The sequence below is a fragment of the Eupeodes corollae genome, chromosome 1 (assembly GCF_945859685.1).
Source record: "Eupeodes corollae chromosome 1, idEupCoro1.1, whole genome shotgun sequence".
NCBI lineage: Eukaryota > Metazoa > Arthropoda > Insecta > Diptera > Syrphidae > Eupeodes > Eupeodes corollae.
The window spans coordinates 136074145-136093556 of NC_079147.1; the positions used below are offsets into that span (position 1 = coordinate 136074145).

At 31.8% G+C, this 19412-nt stretch overlaps 2 protein-coding genes and 1 long non-coding RNA gene across 3 annotated transcripts; 1 reads left to right on the top strand and 2 right to left on the bottom strand.

The window, feature by feature from the left end:
• Positions 1–621: 621 nt before the first annotated feature.
• On the bottom strand, positions 622–1760 carry LOC129941406 (uncharacterized). Its single transcript, XR_008780855.1, has 4 exons — positions 1742–1760; positions 1586–1679; positions 1041–1543; positions 622–970 (listed from the first exon to the last, which is right to left on the bottom strand). It is a non-coding gene; the product is annotated as an uncharacterized LOC129941406 (long non-coding RNA).
• Positions 1761–2385: 625 nt separating this feature from the next.
• Positions 2386–16486, top strand: LOC129938985 (putative riboflavin kinase). The gene is made up of 4 exons (XM_056046830.1): positions 2386–2515; positions 2608–2813; positions 2898–3049; positions 16007–16486. Exons 1-4 carry the CDS (start codon positions 2499–2501, stop codon positions 16253–16255), a joined length of 624 nt encoding a protein of 207 aa, XP_055902805.1. The 5' UTR covers positions 2386–2498; the 3' UTR covers positions 16256–16486.
• Positions 16320–17961, bottom strand: LOC129938984 (transcription initiation factor TFIID subunit 7). The gene is made up of 3 exons (XM_056046829.1): positions 17771–17961; positions 17496–17705; positions 16320–17434 (listed from the first exon to the last, which is right to left on the bottom strand). Exons 1-3 carry the CDS (start codon positions 17864–17866, stop codon positions 16487–16489), a joined length of 1254 nt encoding a protein of 417 aa, XP_055902804.1. The 5' UTR covers positions 17867–17961; the 3' UTR covers positions 16320–16486.
• Positions 17962–19412: the final 1451 nt, after the last annotated feature.

Consider the following 19412-nt stretch of genomic DNA (forward strand, 5'->3'; position numbering starts at 1 on the left):
AATAGGGAAGGATTTGAGAAGATACAGTTGCACATTGGTCTTTAAATTTTGAAGGTCAATTATCAAAGTGGATTATTCCTTTTTTATTTTTTGTTTCGTTTTCAGCAAATAATAATAAAAAAACAAATAAGCTGCTTTAAGTAGATTTTATTTTTTTTTTTATTCAGACATATGTTTAATCTAACAAAATTGAAAACTTGGTATTTTTAATACTATTCCTATGTTTTGGTTCATCACGTTCGTATGTAATTCTTAGTGATTTCATGTGGTCAATAGTATTAGTCAATCGTTTTTTTTTTGAGAGGATTAAGATATCCTGACTTCGAACCTCATTCGAAAACATGACGTATCTCTTAACTTTAAATTGCAAGATTATTTTGCAAAGTACATATCTTTGCTTTTAGCTCCAGCTCAAATCATTTTGCTATTTCACTTAGTTTTCGTAATTTCTTATTATTTATGAAAGACTCATAAGTCTGCATTTGACTTTACCTGAAGTTTTGAAAAAAACTAGATTGTAATTTTTTTGTGGTTATAAATAATAAATACTTCGTTTAATTTTTGATGCTGAATTGCTGATTACGAAAACCAACTCCGATTTTATTTTATATTATATTATTTATTTTTGTATTTTTTCAATATATTACAAGAACTTGATGTAATAATCTTAAGACTACAAATTCGTTATAGGAAATAGTAAAATATTGTAAAGGAAGAAAATATTTTAGGCAGATATTATAGATTTTGATAATCATGAAACATTTTTTTGAAAAAAAAACTATTTTATAAAATTGGTAGCTTCGAAAAGCCTTTTATGTATGTATATAATAGCTTTCCAATTACAAACATAATATTTCAAGAGCCTAAATTGATAGATTGGATTCGGATTTGAATTGAATTGAAGATATTGACAGAATCGAAAGCAATAAATCATGAATGAAGGAAGGTATTTCAATTGAATTCCAGAGACCTAAAATTTAAATTAGAAAAAGCGAAAATTAAGATAGTTCTTATTTTATTATTAATAAACACATCCTTACCAAATACATCACAGAGTTCCAAAAAAAATGTAAAAAGAAGATATTCAAATGTGAATTTCTGCAAAAAATAACATAGAAACAGATCAATTGGCGAATCCTCGGTGGTGTCTTGAAAAACTGACTGTAGATTAAATTAACTATTGTTCACATGATGAGGAAGGACTTGCATACACTGCGATCTTTCGCCTATCCGTAGCTGGCTGAAAAAAGTGCTTTGCATTGTAACATTACGTAAATGTGCTACTGCTATCACACGCAGCAATTGATTCAACTTGTATTTGGCTTGGCTATGAATGCCCACCAAGTAAAGAGATTCCTCAACTTTATAGCAACTCTTGAGTTCTCGACTTGTATAGCTAAGCGAAGCTTTCAGTCTTCTGCGACATTGATCCCTTCGCTGTAATCGGCCTTTCTCATTCCTACAGTGTTGAAAAACAGGATATTAACCATTAGAATAGAGCGATTTGATTGCCAGGAAGTCTTGTCGAGAAGTGTAATTTTAACTAAAAAACAAAACAAAAAATAATTAATATGAACACATTTACCTTCAATTTGTACCTATTCACTCCAGAATAAATATGTCGGCGTTGCTGGCTTCCTACTCGGGGCTTCCACTTTTCTTGTTGGTTTCTTCTTTATCTGAGGATTAAATTAAATTCATTATATATTTTTATTTCAATAAATTAATATTTTTGTTTTACCTTCATTTGCATTATTGATACTGAATTACTGAATTTTGTTTTGTTTACATTTTCGTAGAATTGTCAAAATACTCACCTCGCTGTTAATCTGTCAAAACTTGACATAACTCAAATTGGGCAACGTTCGCATTACAGTTCTAGGGTGCGCTTATACTTTCAACACGATTTTTTCTGTTTTTAGCTAAATTTTTCATAAAAACCATAGAATTTGTGTGCCAAAAGCATACAAATATTATTTTTAGCACAGTTTTCACTGAAAAGAAGTTGTAAAATTCATTTTTCTAAAAATATTGCATTTATTTTTCAATTTTTGAATTCAACGGATTTCTTTTGTGAACGGCTGAGTTCACCTCATATTGTTTTTCCCCTAATTGTTCAATTTTCACCAAAAGCCCATAACAACTACATAGAATCTGGATTTTCCCATAAGAAATGCACGGGAGAACTAACACATGCTTATGCTAACGGGCAAAATTCTTTCAATTTAGTTTGTAAGCCGAAAGAGAGCAAACCCATTAAGTCGGGACTCTAGATAATATATTTCCTCTATGCGACATGCAATGAATCATCCACACTGTGAATTCTACCTGTAAATGAGTATCCTCTGAATGCGGCCATCATTTTTGGTACTAATTATCTGTCAGTCTGGCAGCTGTATGATAAAATCCTATGTAATTACATTCCAATTTCATTCAATTTCTATTCAAATGAAAATAAAAATTATCTAGTTTTAGTCGGCAGTACTGTGATTTCTAACATGACTATTTGTTTAGGGTATGAAAGAGTGTTATAAAATTTCACATAAAAGTAAACAAATTACAATTTCGCGATTGTTCTGAATTTTGCTTTATATGTGTTAACCTTAGACGCTTCAATTTGCGTTTGCGATTCCGATTGATTGCTGCTGCTGGAGTTGTTAATAAGCTCGCGAGAAGTGAAGACGTCCACTATCATTCAACATCGATCCGCTTAATCACTACTTTTAAAAAAATGGAAAGTTTACCACATTATGCATCTGGGAAAATTGTTCCTGGATTTGGACGTGGCTCTAAAGAACTCGGAATACCTACTGGTAAGTTCCTTGTAGAGTTGCATAATATTCATTGTATTGTATTTTTTACTAAACAACTTTTATTAAAAATCTCTTGCGAAATAGCTAACTTTCCATTGGACGTTGTGCAGGCTTTGCCTTCGGAATTTATAACTGGAGTCTATTATGGATGGGCGAATATTGACAGTGGAGAAGTGCACAAGATGGTTATGAGTGTAGGCTGGAATCCATTCTACGAGAATAAACAGAAAAGCATGGTAAGTGAATCAACAGGCAGTTACGTTTAATTCGCTATCAATGATTATAAATTGATTGTGACCTTTGTTTTATATCAATGATTTATTAATTGCGTCATAACAAGGAAGAATACATTTGAAAGTAATGATTATTTGCAATCAATTGGGTATTTAGATAGATGATTGGCGATTTATCTACAGTTTTTGGCATGATAACATATGTAGGTATTTGAAAAGAGTCTATAGAAATTTGAAAATACACGTGATACCTATTATGAATGAATCATTCTTCGATAAAAATGATAAAATGCAATGTAATGTAATACATAAATACATAAAAAAAACCCTTTAAGAGTTCGGTAGATTTATTCGCCTGATAGGACTTAATTAACATACAATTCAAATAAAAATAAATTCGTTCATCATTTTAAATTGTAATGCCGTCCTAATACTTAGTCGTTTAGGTAGGTTTTTATTATTTGCATTTAATTTATTTTATATAATTTATAATATAATGCCATTAAAAAGGAAAGGTTTTATTCCAAAGCGTAAAAGTCTTTTGAAAAGTTTGTTAGATTAAGATTAATTGATATTTTTTTCACAATATATAATATACACAATCATTTGAGCATGATATTTCCATTTGTCTGATTGATAAAATTTAAAGAATTAATGCGGAGTAAAATTAAGATTTAAATCTTCCCTTTCAATCGAAACTTACATGAAATAAGTTTGATTCACGAATTGTTTTGATTAAGGTCTTGTAGCGAGCTAAAGGCTCCTTTCCTGCAAGTCTCTCTACACTTTTATTCAAACGATTAATTAGTTCATACTGAGTGCACTTCCATGAACCCCGTTCGTTTATTTCTATCTCCGCACCAGTTTCCTGATCCAGTTCTAACCACACTTTAAACCATCTTGACGTGGTTTGAATAGCTTGGAGGGCTGCTTTTTTTCGGTAGACGTTTGTTAGGCCTATTGAACACTTTCAAAATGTAATTCACTTGTGATTTCAAGGTGGAGATATACCGGTTTACATTAGTAGAATGTAGTTTGGAGTGTTTGGAGGAAGGAGACAAATTCGTTTTATGTAGAAACCAAGAAGATTTTCCACGGTTTCATTCTTCTTTACTACCCGCACTTGAGTTGCTTTAAAAATGTTATATTTTCTACTTCTTACTATTAAAACATTCTCTGAACGTCATTTCAACGGTGGTTTTCGCCAACTTTTCGTTGTGATTAAAACACTATTACTCCTTGGTGTTAGACCTGCCTCTACCTTTTTTTATTACCATTACCTACGACTTATGCAAATTAACAACCAGGTTTTATCTCGTACAGTTTTTGGACAACTTTTTACTATAAACTGCAGTGTTGGCATACAGAACTGTATCATCTGCAAAAAAGAACTTTGATAGCAACTACAGCATAATGTAATGCTCTTGTAGTGTTTCGATAAATAGTGCGGATGACCAAAAATGGGTCAATTGTATCGAAAGTGGCTTAAGAGCTTCCTTAAAATGTATATAGTTTTTTTTATTTTTTGAAAGGATATGGTCTGTTGTGGAGTATCCGGATCTAAAACTAGCTTGAAACTCACTTAGAAGTTTATTTGTTTGCATCAATGTGTTCAATCATTTAAAAAGTAAGTTATAATCGATTTTGTATTAGAAAATTCTTGAATCGAATGACTAGTACTCAAATTTGTATTCAAGTGAAAATGTTACGACGTTTGTAAATTTGAATTTCAAACAGAAAAACATGATAAAGTTCTTATTAATGGCGTTCTGAAATGTGAGTATTATGGCCTTGAAAACAAAAACTACAGTAAAAATATACGAACACGTAGGAATTCGATCTATTTTCTTTTTTTTTTACTTTAATATTTTAAATGGAAATATAGGTTAGTGTAACGTTATCAAAGAAAAAATAAAGAGGCTCCGATTGTGATGTGGTTTTAGTTAATTAGCTTTTTAATTTAAGGTAGCAAAATATTCTCATAAGGGTGATTCTTATTTTGCAAACTTTATTTTTTTGAAGATTTATTCAAGAAATACATTAAGTTTCTCTGAAAAACTTTGGACTTTAATTTTTGGAGAGGTTTTTTTTTATGAATTGATTATTTCGTAATTTTCGCTAAGCTGAAAAATAATCAAATTTTCTTAAAAAGATTATTTTTATTTATATTAATTTCCATAAACACAAAATTATTACAATTTGTCTTCTGGTTCTCTAAGAAAATTATTATAATTTGTCTTCTGGTTCTCTAAGATTTGGACTAAGAATGTGCCTTGAAAAGTCTAAACAAAGTTTTTATTTATTTATTTGTTGTTACATCAATGGATTTTACACCTGCTTATTATGTTTAATGTTTATAAACATAAGCACAAACTGAACTAATAACATTAATGTTACATTATAATTGAAATTAACTCAATATCTGTAAAACAATGCTTTTAAACTGCTTTCGAAACATTGTGATGTCAACTTCATTGCAAATCGAATTTGAATAGTGACAACGAACGCGAAATGGGCTCATTAATTCCATGATTAGTTCTGTGAGTAGAAACATGGAAAAGTACACATCTGTTCCTTAGTATTCTTTCTGGGACATAGAAGTATAAAGATTTAGTAATACAATAGAATTTAATCGATTTGAAACAATATATTTGATTAAAATTATGCTTTGAGCAATCAGGGCACACCTGGAGAGATAATTTGGCATATCGCCAGACCAATTTAAATTTCGTAAAGCAAATCGCGTGAATCTTTTTTGAATTTGCTCAATTCTAAGTATTCCATTCGCATAGAATGGGCACCAGATTATAGAGCAATATTCCAAATAAGGAAGCACTAATGAATTGAACAACGTTTTAAGTGTATAGACATCTTTTAAATCAGATGAATTTCGTTTTAGAAATCCAAGCATTGAATTTCCTTGCAAACTATAAACTCAGTATGGGCACGAAAATCTAAATTAGCGTCAAGAAGTACACCCAGATCTTAAATCAATTTAATTCTTAAAAGAGGATCATTTCGAAATTTGTACATAAAATTAAAGAAGTTTAGTGATCGAATCGCACTGAAAATTTTACATTTGGAAAAATATAATTGAAGGTGATTGTGTCTGCGCCATAAATTGTGTGGATGGCATAATAAATTTTGAAATCGTCAGCAAACATTAGACAAATGGCGTTCTTTAAAACTGAAGGTAAATCATTTATAAATAAAAGAAGAGCAATGGGCCCAAATGACTACCTTGGGGAAGCCCTGAGTTAACATCAATAGGACTTAAGTAGTACGCATTTATTTCCACAATCTGTTTTCTATTTGAAAAATACGATTCCAACCAACTTAGAAATGAGCTATTGCAACCCATCTTCATTAGTTTTTGAATGAGTAAACCGTGATGAACTCGGTGGAATGCTTTAACGAAATCTGTGTAGAGTACATCCACTTGATAACCTTTCTCTATTTGGGTTAAGCAATTACTCGTAAAGAGACATAGGTTTGTGGCTGTTGAGCGCCCCTTGACTAAACCATGTTGACTAGGCGACAGTAACTCTTTTAAAGAAAAATAGAACTTTCCAGTTATGATTTTTTCTAGAGCCTTTGGAATAGTTGATAGCTTCGAAATGAGCCTATAATTTTTGGTTAGTTGCTTAGTACCACTTTTATAATTCGGATTAATGAATGAAATTTTCCATTCCTCTAAAAAAGTACTTTATGAGATAGATTTGTTAAAAAGTAGTGTTAGGGGAAGACATAAATTGAAAGAGCATCTTGATAAAAGAAGAGGTGGTAAATATCAATTTCGCATAAAGCAACCAAAACCAAATGTGGAGGCACAAAATTAATCGAGGCATCAACATTGGAGTACATAGTTCTAACATCTGGAATAATGTCTATATTATAAGAAGATTAAAAGAAAAAAGTTGGCAAGATGATTCTATGTCCTTAGATTTGTCATTATCGTATTCCATTGACTGAGGAAAAGACTATTTATTTATTTAAGGCAATGAAGTCAGCATTTACATAATTAAATTTTCTTAGCTCAATTGGCAGATCATATGAATATTCATAAATATTTAAATTTACTTGTAATGCAATATGGTGAATCGAGTTAGCTAATAAAGTATCTATACTATATTTAAAGTTATTATTTATAAATATAAGATCTAGAGATCTTATCAAGTGAAGATAGTGAATCGACAACCAAACTTTCGATTTCCCTATTTGTATTAAATGGAACTAAAACTTGTTCTTCTTCCATAAAGCACCAGTCAATGTCACGAGGTTAAAATCGCCTAATACACATGGGTACTGATTATTTGTCAATTCACTAACTATAGCATTGATATTAGATAAGTGTTTAGAATATAGTTCTATACTACTACGTGCTCTTACATAACTTACGATAAAGTACAAATCTCTATAGCAAAAGTTCACAGGAATAACCCCCTAATGTTTTTTTTATTATTATATTAAATGGATATGAATATTTGTTTTTGTTATACCATAATGACGAACAATGTAGGTCTCAGTTATTTATTTATTTTTAATTTTCCAAGATGAGAATATTTAAAAAAGTTTTAGTTGAGAGAACAAGTTTTAATGTATAGAAAATAAAATAGTTCTTTTTGATGTCATTTAAACTTTAAGTAAGTTTAATACAATGGAATTTTTAATCTTATTCTATTTTCATGGAATAAATGCGTTTGAACAATAATGCTTCTGGTTTCGAGATTGAGTTAAATTGAAATATGAGAAATTCAAAAAAAAGCATCATATGAACACAGGATAGGATAAAAATAAATATTAATAAATTTTTCGAACAGAACAGAAGAGAAGATATAGATTGCTGCTATACACAAATAATGAAATAAAACGAACAAAACTGCAATGACTAAATTGTGTATAAAACCTAAAGTACTATCATCGTGTGGTTTTACGCAGTCACGTTTTATGACACATGATATCGTAAAGCCAGTAACAAGTCCAACCGACCTAATGCGTAGTTGTGGTTTAGTTAAAACAAAACAAATCTGCTTTCACTGGTTACAAGTTCATCATTATGTAGAGTTTTGTATTTTAAAGTAAGAATCATTATTGGGGTTTGAAAACTACAACAACAACTTGATTGTGCTACCACACGGTTGGAATTATATATGCTTCACAGGTGCCAGCCGATTATGAGATATCTTTATTAGTGGTACATAGTCTTTGTTTCGTTCATATTCATTGAAAAAACTTTTCCTTACGGACCCGATTCACTTCGTATCGCTTCACCGCAGCTGGCCGATAGAGATCCTCTTAATGCAAGCTTTATGTTTATCCTTATTCCTTTTCAATATGACAAGGAACCATTTTAAACAATATTTTAAATAAAATTGTATCACTAAATTAACAAAACATAGTAAGTAAGGGAGATAAAAAGAGGGGACCTGCAGTTTGTATTCATTGAATCCGAATGGATAATTATAAAAGTACTTTTCTTGACAAGAGTTAATCTTGAATTATTTTTAAATACCTCGCCAGAAACAGTACCTGTGAAGAACCACTTATGTAGGTGTTTTTTCCTCTATACTTTAAGTTTTCAAGGAGAAAACTGTTCTATGGGTATTTTCCCTTTTCCGTCTGATGTTTTGGTGCATCTACTTCTACTGCCTACCTGCCTTAAATTGGCTGATATCAGAATAGTTTCATAGGTTTCGGGGTTCCAAGATAAATAGTTATACGCAAAAGAAAAAGAGTTATTTTTTGGGAATGTTCTTTAGAGCGGAATACAAACAAGAGACTGAGATCGAATTCAGTGTTTGGGATCGATCGCTTGAAAAAAGTTCGATGCCAAATGGTTATAGCTGTGTATAGTTATCAAGAGCGAATTCAGATTTAAAATAAGGGGGAGGGGTCACGCACTTAACATATATACGACCGCTTAAAAATGTTCTTTAATGAAGGCTAACAAAATGTAAATAACATAATGTACATCTTAACCTTAATTGTACACATTTCAAGGGCTAAAGTGACACCTTTAGTTATTAAATTATTTTAGAACGCTGTTGTCCAGCAAGGTTTAGTCTCAGACTTTCTTTGTATAAGAGCATTCCAAGATTCTAACAGTTTTCTAAATATGCCATATTCAAGAGCAAAACACAATAGTTTAGTGGTTTTTTATTGCTTTCATGGAGAAATGTACGAAATCGATTTGAAACTTTGCTTTTTTCAAAAAAAATATATTTTTTTTTGTTGACATTTATATAAATTCGAAAAACGCTACAAAACAAATGAGAAAGAATCTGATATCAGGAATTTCCTGTTTTTTTTTTGACGTAGTTTTTGTCGGACTCAATTTTCGGGAGTCTATTATTACTATCGCTTCCAGTCAGCTTACTCCTAGATTGGAGCTGATGCTTCATCATAAAGGAGTCAACAAAACCTTAAAATTGTAGAGAGGAAAATGTTTGGTTCTTGAATTTAAGGAAATAAGTGCATTTAAGTACATAATATCTCTAAATATAAAATAAAAACAACTTAAGGTAAACAAATAAGCTGGGAAGAAACTTTTGTGTGGCAGTCACAAATTACACGTTTCAGAATCTCTTTTCACTTCAGTTCTCAAGAGATTCAAATCTTTTATATTTATAGAAATGAAACGTGCATTGTGTTTTTCAATTAGCCATTAGTTTAACACTCTTGTGTTTTTGGGACATTCTGAACATTCATTTTGGACATCTTGAAATAAATTTTTTTAAAAATGGTTTAAATCTCAGTTCTAGAACATCTAAAGCAAATTTCCTTCAACATGTAGATTTCTTTAATTTGTTACGACTTTAAAAGTTTTATTCAACAGAAAATCAATTTTGAAAGAAAAATGTTCTTACAAATTTAAATGCCATTAAAAAAAATAATGACATTTTCGATCATCAAAAAACATCATCAATTTGAAAATTTGACCATCGACTATTGAAATCTGATTTTGTTCTTGAGAAAATTTGAAAACAAAATAACGGCTTTATGAGCGGTACCCTTCTGAAGCAATACGAAAATATGTTTTTCTTGTAAAAAGAAGCCGAATTAAGAAAAAAAATAGAGAAAGTTCAAAAAAATCTGTCGGTTCATATCTGAAAAAAAAATCGAATTTTCGTATTTGTATGGGGACTGCTGTTATTTTTAATATTAAAACATAAAATAAAAAAACGCCTTAAGCTAATCGGCACAGTGGTTTATGCTTTAGGGGGCAGGACAGACAGACGGATGGAATGGGGGACGTACTTTTTTTTGACTTCTCTAACATCGCAATGTCATGTTTGATTCCAAATTTTTTACGAATGCAATACTTGCCCTATACATAGTTCAATGTTCACTATTTATATACAAATATACAACAGATAAGATAGAATTGAAGGCTAGTTTCAGGAATTTAAAGGTAACTTAATATAAAATTGAAAATCTCTTAATAATCTTTGCTATTTTTCTTGGAAAAAAAAATTATGAAAATAATTTAAAGCATTACTCAAGTTACAAAAATTGTACAGGTTTTTGACAACAAGACACTTTTTGGTGAATGTCGTTAAATTACTAAAAAATTACAAGACACTTTTTGGTGAATGTCGTAAAATTACTAACAAATATTTACTTACACAACTTAACTGCATAAGCTTTATGACTCATATGAACCATATACCATAACCATATCTCCCACCACACGTCTAAAAAACACGCTTTTGCATTCAATCACATGCATATCTGATGAACTGGGGCGTGTAATTGCTCAAGAGAAATTCAGAACAATTACCGCGTTTGCAAGGAGAGTTGAATCCGAATTGAGTCTGGATTTAGCGCCGTAGCGCATTGTTAGTTATCTTAGTCTTGTCGTCGTCGTCGTCGTTAAGAGTGTTATAAATTTTACATGTTTATTATCTTTATTATTATCTTTATCATCTTTATTAATTTATTAATCAAGGTGATTTCAATTTTAACTTTATTAATGAAGATGATTTTTAAGTATAAATAGAGTGTATATTGTGTGCAATTTTCAAATGTTGAGTGATCGTTTCAATAGACACAATGGTTAATCGGCAACAACTTCAACGGCAGCAGCAGCAGCAGCAGCAGCACAGTCAGGAGCAAGAAGACATTCTGGTGCTGAATTCAGAGGTGAATTCAGAAGTGGAACAGGATCAGGAGTCGGACGACAACGATCACCTTCCATGTGGTCAGAAGATGGAATCACAAGTGGACGAGGTAATGTTTTCACAGGAGGTACCAACAGAAGCAGCACCAGTGCCTTCAGGAAATACATCGAGGCATGCACAACAAGACGATACTCTAGGAGGATTGTTCCCGCCTACAGTTACGAGATCCAGCACTGGCTTGATTTGTCAATCTATTTGGAAAAAGACCCCAGACAGCTTGTGTAATTGCCAACGCTGACGACGATGATTTATTATTGCAAACCTATGAATATTTAAATTTAAACTAATAAAAATGCGCAAATTAATTCAAAGATTGTTTTGTTTTATTTAACTACTAATATATTACATTATAGAGTTTAAATAATTGATATGCAGCTAGAGGATTCGGTTTTCTATTGAGTGATTTTAATTGCGGACAGCTTTCCCATTGATATTTGTACATTCGTGATCGGAATGCTTCATCTTTTGGAAATATATCGTTGTTTGAGAGTATGATTACAGGTGTTCGGGTTATTTCTGCATCCGGCATATATTTCACCTTTGCGTTGACAGTGTCACCTCCGAGGATCATCTTTAGTGTTTCTTCAGCAGATGGTTCCATCATTGGCTCGCTCCATAGAATCACACGTCGGTCACAGCACTCCATCAATGGGAAACTGCAATACCTGTTAAAATTGCCCATTTGGCCAAAATTAATAAAATAGTGTATAAAAGTATCTATGAAAAAATTTGTACCTATAGAGGTGAATAGAATCGAAAATTTGTTTGTAAACCCGAATCGGGGAATCGAGTTATTGGTGTGTAAGGTTTTGCTTGTGTGCGTGCGATAAGTGTTTTCCCTCTTGTTTGTTCTAAGCAAAAATACTTCATTTAAATTGAGTCTTTTAGGTTCCAAGCTGAATTTAATTTGGCGCTCGTCTTTGTGTTGAGAGCATTGTTATAAAATTTGAAATTTATTTGAAAGTTATTCACGTAGCAGTACGCACACAAATAAAACCCAAATGCCATTTCGATTCCATTTGAATTCGATTCCTCGATTCAGTGCCACCATATACCTGGATCGAAATCTCAATTCGATTCCTCGATCTCATCTTGTAACCAGGGTAAATTAGGATCTTAAAATGGAACTTCAATAATGATGGACAAAAATAAGTGCTGAAGTATGTGTTTTTCCATATCTCCTCAATACCTCAACGCCTTGAAGAAGCTATGAAATCGAATGGAGACGCAGCACGCAACTAAGTACTTAATATTAGGTGCCTGATTATACAGGGTATCCCATACGTAATGGTCCAAACTGTATATGATAAATGGTCAAGTCATGATCTACCAGAATTTTGTAACTTGTCTATACCGCATCCCAACGGTTTTCGAGTAACGGTTGTTTTAATGAAATTTTCAAAAACACCTACTTTTAGACGGTTTTTCAATCACCCTGTCCACAAACAATCTTTGTTTTTACTATACGTTAATATTTTAGAATTCTGAATAAACATTCAATATTTGTGAATTTAACAATTTAAATTTTCGGCACTATATTTTAAAATAATAATACTTAAAATCATATTTTTATCAAACTTGATATTTTACATCGAACTTTAAAATATCATATTACACAATACTATTATTATTATTGTTTTAAAAAAATTTGCTTGATTTTTTAGCTTTTCAAAAAAGTATAAAACATTACAAAGCTAGCTTTGGTTCAAAAGTTATAAGCATTTAAATTTAATAAGTCACGATTTAATAATCAAATATAAAAAGAAAAAAATTGTTTCTGCTAGAATTTGTTATTACGTCACTAGAGATATCTTGTTTCCAATTCATTGGATATAATATTCATTATTTTCACAATTGGCGTGAAGAAAATCCACATTTAATATGAGAAGGAAGATCTCAATACCACTTTAAAATTAATTTGTGGTGTGGAATTTTAAATGGGCAAATCATAGCACCCTTTGAATTGCCCGACACACTAAATAGTGAAAATTATTTAGTAGTCCAGGCCATTATGGAAGAAATGTCAGAAGCTTTTTGAATAGAACTTTCTCCGAGCGATGGATCGGTCGTGGTGGAACAATAACATGCCCCCCTATGTCACTGGACTTGAATCCATTATGGCTGAATCACATACACGCTTCAGCTTCGGCTTAGCCTGACGTTTACGAGTTCAGCCATAGGAATAGCATGTAATGTAACGTAATGTGACTCCAAACGGAAGCTCTAGTTCAATTTTCTGAACATTTGCTTTGTCTGACAGCTCATCAGCAGTAAAAAAATGTCAACAAACAAAATATTTGCTCTTTGGAGGGATGAAATAATAGAAATGTCATTCAAAGCAACCTCGAAGCGGGCCTAACGTAACGGAGACGAAGCCGAAGCTGAAGCGTGTATGTGTTTCAGCTATTAGATTTTTGTATTTGGGTCGCCTAAAAGAGAAAGTTTTTGCCCAGCCAATACGCAGTGTTATTGTTACTTCGGCCGAGGAAATAAGAAGCTTAGGAAATGCCAGACGTTTGAAATGACAGTTTTTAAAACGTTGCCGAGTATGTTTAAATGCAGGAGTAGGGCATTTCGAACAATTGCTATAAAAAAAATATGCGTAGAGATACACCTTTTTTTTAACTTTCGAACAAAATCAAACATCTTCCTACCTTTTATGATCATGTTATTCCAAAATTCAAATCCCTATTTTCAAAATGAAATAAACTGTTTCATAAATTTTGTGTGGCAGTAATGTTGTCAGGGATGGTGGCAACCTTCGGTTTTAAGTTGAATTTGAACGGCTACTTTGAAAGAGCACTTTTCATGTCTAAAATTAGTCTTTGAGGATATGTCAATTCTCCGCAAAAGACAGTATGTACCAGTGAAAAAAAAAATAAGTAACATAGGTTAGAAATTGAACCCAGACCACGGGTACTACAATAGTTTTCATTGCAAAACTGATATTGATAGATTTTTGGGTGAGCCCTATAAGAAAGAACTTGACTATATATCTCCGCTTAGTAAGTATTACTTCTGTAAATACCAAATAGAAATTCGAATCTTTTACACACGTTCCTTCGTGACGTGTAAGATTTTTTTTGTTATTTTCTTAAATTATTTCTTCTTAATGAAATAAATAAAGTATTGCACTATTATAGCTTAACAACTTCATTGATTTAAAAACGGCGATAATACAAACAGCCATATTATTTCCGGTTCAAATAATAAAAGCGTTAGTACAAGTACTAGACGTAGCAGTAGGCGTTAAGAAGCACTGCTTGATGTGGAAAAAGATTGCCATTGTTGATTGCACTAAACTAAAAACATCACATGATAAGCCTAATTCAATGAAATTGAAACAATATGTCTTTAGTGACACGACGTAATAAAAAATTCTAAAGAAACATATTTTTCGTTTCCTATTTGTTTTTTAAATAGTGACTTATTAAATTGAAATGCTTATAACTTTTGAACCAAAGCTACCTTTGTAATGTTTTATAATTTTTTAAAAACAATAACCAGTATTGTGTAATATGATTTTTTTTTTAAATAAAACTATTTTAAAGTGCGATGTAAAAAACTAAGATTGATAAAAATATGATTTTAACTATATTAATTTTACAAAATAGTGCCGAAAATTTAAATTTTTAAATGCACAAATATTGAATGTTTATTCAGAATTGAAAAATATTAACGTATGGTAAAAACAAAAATTATTTTTGGACAGGGTAATTGAAAAACTGACTAAAAGTAGGTGTTTTTGAAAATTTCATTAAAACAACCGTTACTCGAAAACCGTTGGGATGCGGTATAGACAAGTTACCAAATTCTGGTAGATAATGACTTCACCATTCATCATATAGAGTTTGGACCATTACTTATGGGACACCCTGTATGTGATTTGTTGAATTATAGAGTTGTTTTGTTTTTAATATTAATTCGCTGTTTATGGCTGTCACTGGCTTATTCAAAATTAAAACATGTTTAATTTTATAAATAATAGTTATAAAGTTCTTCACTCTCCATACATTTTCTTCGAAAAATAACATTGCAAAAATTTCTTATTCATGTGTTCGATTAGTCCGGCAGCCACTGTATAAATTTAACGTCCCAAATATCTTGACTGAATACAACTCAACAATTGCTTTTTGATTACATAATTTTCTTCTTTAATTGACAATTTGATTTTAAAAACCCATCATTTGCTATTTGCATAAGGTCACCAAATACATGTTATCAGCGTGGTTCGCATCCCAGTCTCTTTTTACATATCATTTGGGAGCGTCTTTATTTTTACTTATTATCTTATCTTAGGCTATATTTAATGCCATGCATGCAAACTACAACCTGCCGACATATTTCCGTTATGTTATCTCTAAAACTGACTTTATGGGAATTTAATAATTAATCATAATAAATGAAACACGCGTAGCAAAATTACACATGATGTTTGATTACTCTAAAAACCAACATTTGGAAAAGTGGGAAGGTAAGGTTGTAGGTTGTTATCACCTTTTCAACAACCTAAATTTAGGTAGTTATGTACATTACTTAGGAAATTTACTGGTTGACTTAAAAAGTGTGATATGAGTTTTCAAGAGCATTCCCATATTACATAAGCAAGTGTGGCAAAAAGTTTTTTTTTCTCTAATCATTTGAGGGCCAAAAATAATCCCAAATATTCTCACGCGTTCATTTTTAAGCATCTTCATTAATCTTTTTCAATGTCACTGGAATAAAATATCTGATTTTCAAATCCTGTAATTATATTTAATTTGTATTTCTTTACTTGCAGGAAACGCACATTTTACACGAATACAACAGAGATCTCTATGGCTGTTTACTTAAAGTAATTATAGTTGGATACCTACGACCAGAAAAGAACTTCGACTCTCTTGAAGCCCTGGTGGCTACAATCAAAAATGACATTCACGAAGCTGAGTTAGCGCTTGACAATCCCGAATATAGCTTTTTGAAAGATTCAAATTTCTTTAGGGAAACACAAAAAGAATCGAACAACAATGGTACCACAGCACAAACATGATTTCGCCGTCGTCTGGCGACGTTGTCGTGATGTGTTTACTGTTTAATAATAAATGAAACTCAAATTCCTGGTGGTTACTTAATTTATTATCATAATAGAAATGGTATTTTTATTAATTTTTTTTTTATCGCCGTAATAATTCTGTATATGTACAAATTACGACAAATTATAATGTATAGCTAAAAATAAAACAATAAATAAAAATAGAAAAAATTAGTGCAATATAGAATATTAGAGCATATTTTGATAATCTTGTATTTCCAATTCTTTTTCAACTATTTGACTCAACAAATTCTCGAGGGTTTCCTGTAATCGTTGTTTGAGTGTTGGGTTTTGTATAGAAGAGATCTCTTGGGACTTCTGCGACTGTTGCACCTTTAGATCGTCACACTGGCCCCGAAGCTCAGATATTTTAGACGTGATTTGTTCTCGTGTCATTTGCGCTTCATTGGAGTATTCGTCATCAGAATCATTTCGTTTTTGTTCCTCATAAAATCCACTCGGACCGGCTAGACTTGAATTGGAGCCTCCGAATGATTTGGAGGGGTCTTTGGGGCTTCCGAACATGGACTTGTTAAACTCAGTGACTATATCCTTGGTGTTGTTATGAGTTCCAGACATTGAATACTCTTCTGACATGCGACTGTCATCTGCTGACAAACGAGATGTTTCCTCAATGTCGCGGCGCACTGGACGATCTTCTTCGTCGGAAGAGGAGACTTCCTCTCCAAAGATATCATGTTCGGCAACATCGCGCATATTACTTGGCATCGACGATGGTCTTTCTTCTTCGCCATCAGATTCAACATTGATGTCTTTGTTTGAGTCGTTAAGTAGTTTGTCGTCTTGTAGTGTTTCTTCGTTGTCGGTGGATTGATCTTTGGAATTAAGCATTGCCCCCGACTTATCGTCGTCCTCATTGATGATCTCGTACTTAACATTAACGGCATCGTTGTCCACGCGGAGAAGGCGTTTTACTTCCTTTTCAATTTCCGGAGCTTCGACGTATTTCTTTTTGAGAGTTTTTCGAAAACGGCGCTTTCGGACGTTCTTGCATGGTGGAGTTATGCCATGGGGCCAAAGGAATTTCTTATCAACCTTGTTTGGATCCTTCTTTTTAGCTTTGTTCGGAGATTCATCCTCGGGAACTGGGGCATCGGGTTCTTCTTTACAAATCATCTGTGAGAATATAATAAGTATCATTTTATTCTGAATATATGTAGTTTAAAAAAAAAGTTACAATTTGGCAAACATCTGCAGTTTTATAGAAACTTTTGTTGTCGATGGTTTTCAAACATTCAATGATTGTTGGTAAATCAACAATCTTTGCATGAAGCAGCCAATGATCGAAGCGCACTTCACCATAACGCAAATCGTTATCCATTTTAATAGCAAGACGATCTTTAAGGTTCCCAGACAGAAGGGCTTCATGTAGAAGCTTTGCGGGTTCCTAAAAAAAAAAAACAGAATACAAGAACAAAACCACTTGAATATGGGGTTAATGCACTTATTTACCTCTGGAATCCTTAATATAAACTGATTTTCCAATTCAACGCCATCGTCTCTAGGTTTGGAATCATTTTGTTTCTTCTCTGTTCTTTTTTCGAACATTTCGTCCTAGAATTAAACAATTTATTTTGAAATTTATAGAAAACACAAATAATGCTCTGTTTTTAAGTGGAAAAATAAGAAATCAAAAATCAAACATGACATTTGACAGATAAATTTTAAAATGGCACCGTCTAGTGCATGAGTACTAAAAGCCACTTCTTTAAAAGTTGCATTTCTTATTTAATGGTACACTTCCATGTTTACTCTGTCTATGCCAATAACCCGACAACGAGAAAAAGTGTATTCTCAAAGATAAACACTTGCACCTCCTTCTGCATGAAAAGTCTACATTTATGATAATCTTCTATATGTTGATATAAAGTCCTCTTTGTTTTGCAGGAATATAAATTCGTTTAATAATTGTATTATGTATAATGTGCATTTATACTTTCAAATCATATTTCGTTATAAGTTTTTCAAATAGCACATGTATGTCAAGCATTTATTCGATGCCCACGGCAAATTATATGAATGTATCTAATAATTAAGCCAATTCGGTTTAAAAACTTTAAGACAATTTGTTGCATTACATATTTCATTGCTAGGAAACGCTTTACTGAAAACCTTATAACTGAACCACAAACACGCTTCAGCTTTCTCTGCGTTACGGTGGGCCTGCTTTGAGGTTGCTTTGAATGACATTTCTATTAGTTCATCCCTTCAAAGGGCAAATATTTTGTTTGTTGACATTTTTTTACAGCTGTTGAGCTGTCAGACAATGCAAATGTTCACATAATTGAACTAGAGATTCCGTTTGGAGTCAAATTACGTTACATTAAATTCTTTTGCTTACGATTGTCAAACGAAACGTGAGGTCGAAGCTCCATTGTGATAGAATGCATTGAATTCCTATGGTTGAACCCGTAAATGTCAGGCAAGGCCGAAGCTGAAGCGTCTTTGTGTTTCAATCATTAGACATATTTTAGTGTTTTTCCTCAGAAAGTAATTTTTTTTAAACAAATTCTTCGAAATATACGTCTCGATATAGAGGTTGATTTAAATTTGTTTTCTTACAAGAACAGAAAGCCCTTATTATCAACAGATCTGAATAGCACTCTTTTTGCTTGATACCCCCCAACATTGATTTGAGAAATTCTCTTTTCACTTTTTTTTGATTCGAGATGGTGTCATTTGCTCAAAGGAAATAGTTTTGCTACTGTGTGCTAGAGTGCTCTTCTCATTTTCAATTTGGTTGTGTCACTTTTGAGTATACTTTGTCTTACTTACTGAGTATACTTAACAAAATGTTAAGCTAGTGTTAAGATAAGTTAAGTTATGATAGCTTGTATTAAGCTGAATAAGTAAATTTTACTTCATATGCCAGCAAATACATACGTTTAAAGTGAAATTAAGTATATTAAACTTTCTAAATTTTAAAAACCTATTGAAAGTAAAAAGATTAATTCTCTAGATATTATATGCTTCTCGTTATGCTCAAAAAATTGCTTTTATTGATACATATTTAGTTGATTTCTTACTTAAAATGTTTAATTAAATATAATAATGATATAGATGTGTTCGTAACCTAATTATAATTAATCTTTTT

What these genes read in the sequence shown, in the direction of transcription:
- LOC129938985 (XM_056046830.1), top strand. An exon ending in AGAACTCGGAATACCTACTG is followed by an intron (nt 2,814 to 2,897) that starts GTAAGTTCCTTG and finishes CTTGCGAAATAG; the next exon opens with CTAACTTTCCATTGGACGTT. An exon ending in AGAATAAACAGAAAAGCATG is followed by an intron (nt 3,050 to 16,006) that starts GTAAGTGAATCA and finishes CTTTACTTGCAG; the next exon opens with GAAACGCACATTTTACACGA.
- LOC129938984 (XM_056046829.1), bottom strand. Translation starts at nt 17,866, where the DNA reads ATGTTCGAAAAAAGAACAGAGAAGAAACAAAATGATTCCAAACCTAGA. An exon ending in TTATATTAAGGATTCCAGAG is followed by an intron (nt 17,706 to 17,770) that starts GTAAATAAGTGC and finishes TTTTTTTTTTAG; the next exon opens with GAACCCGCAAAGCTTCTACA. An exon ending in CTGCAGATGTTTGCCAAATT is followed by an intron (nt 17,435 to 17,495) that starts GTAACTTTTTTT and finishes ATATTCTCACAG; the next exon opens with ATGATTTGTAAAGAAGAACC.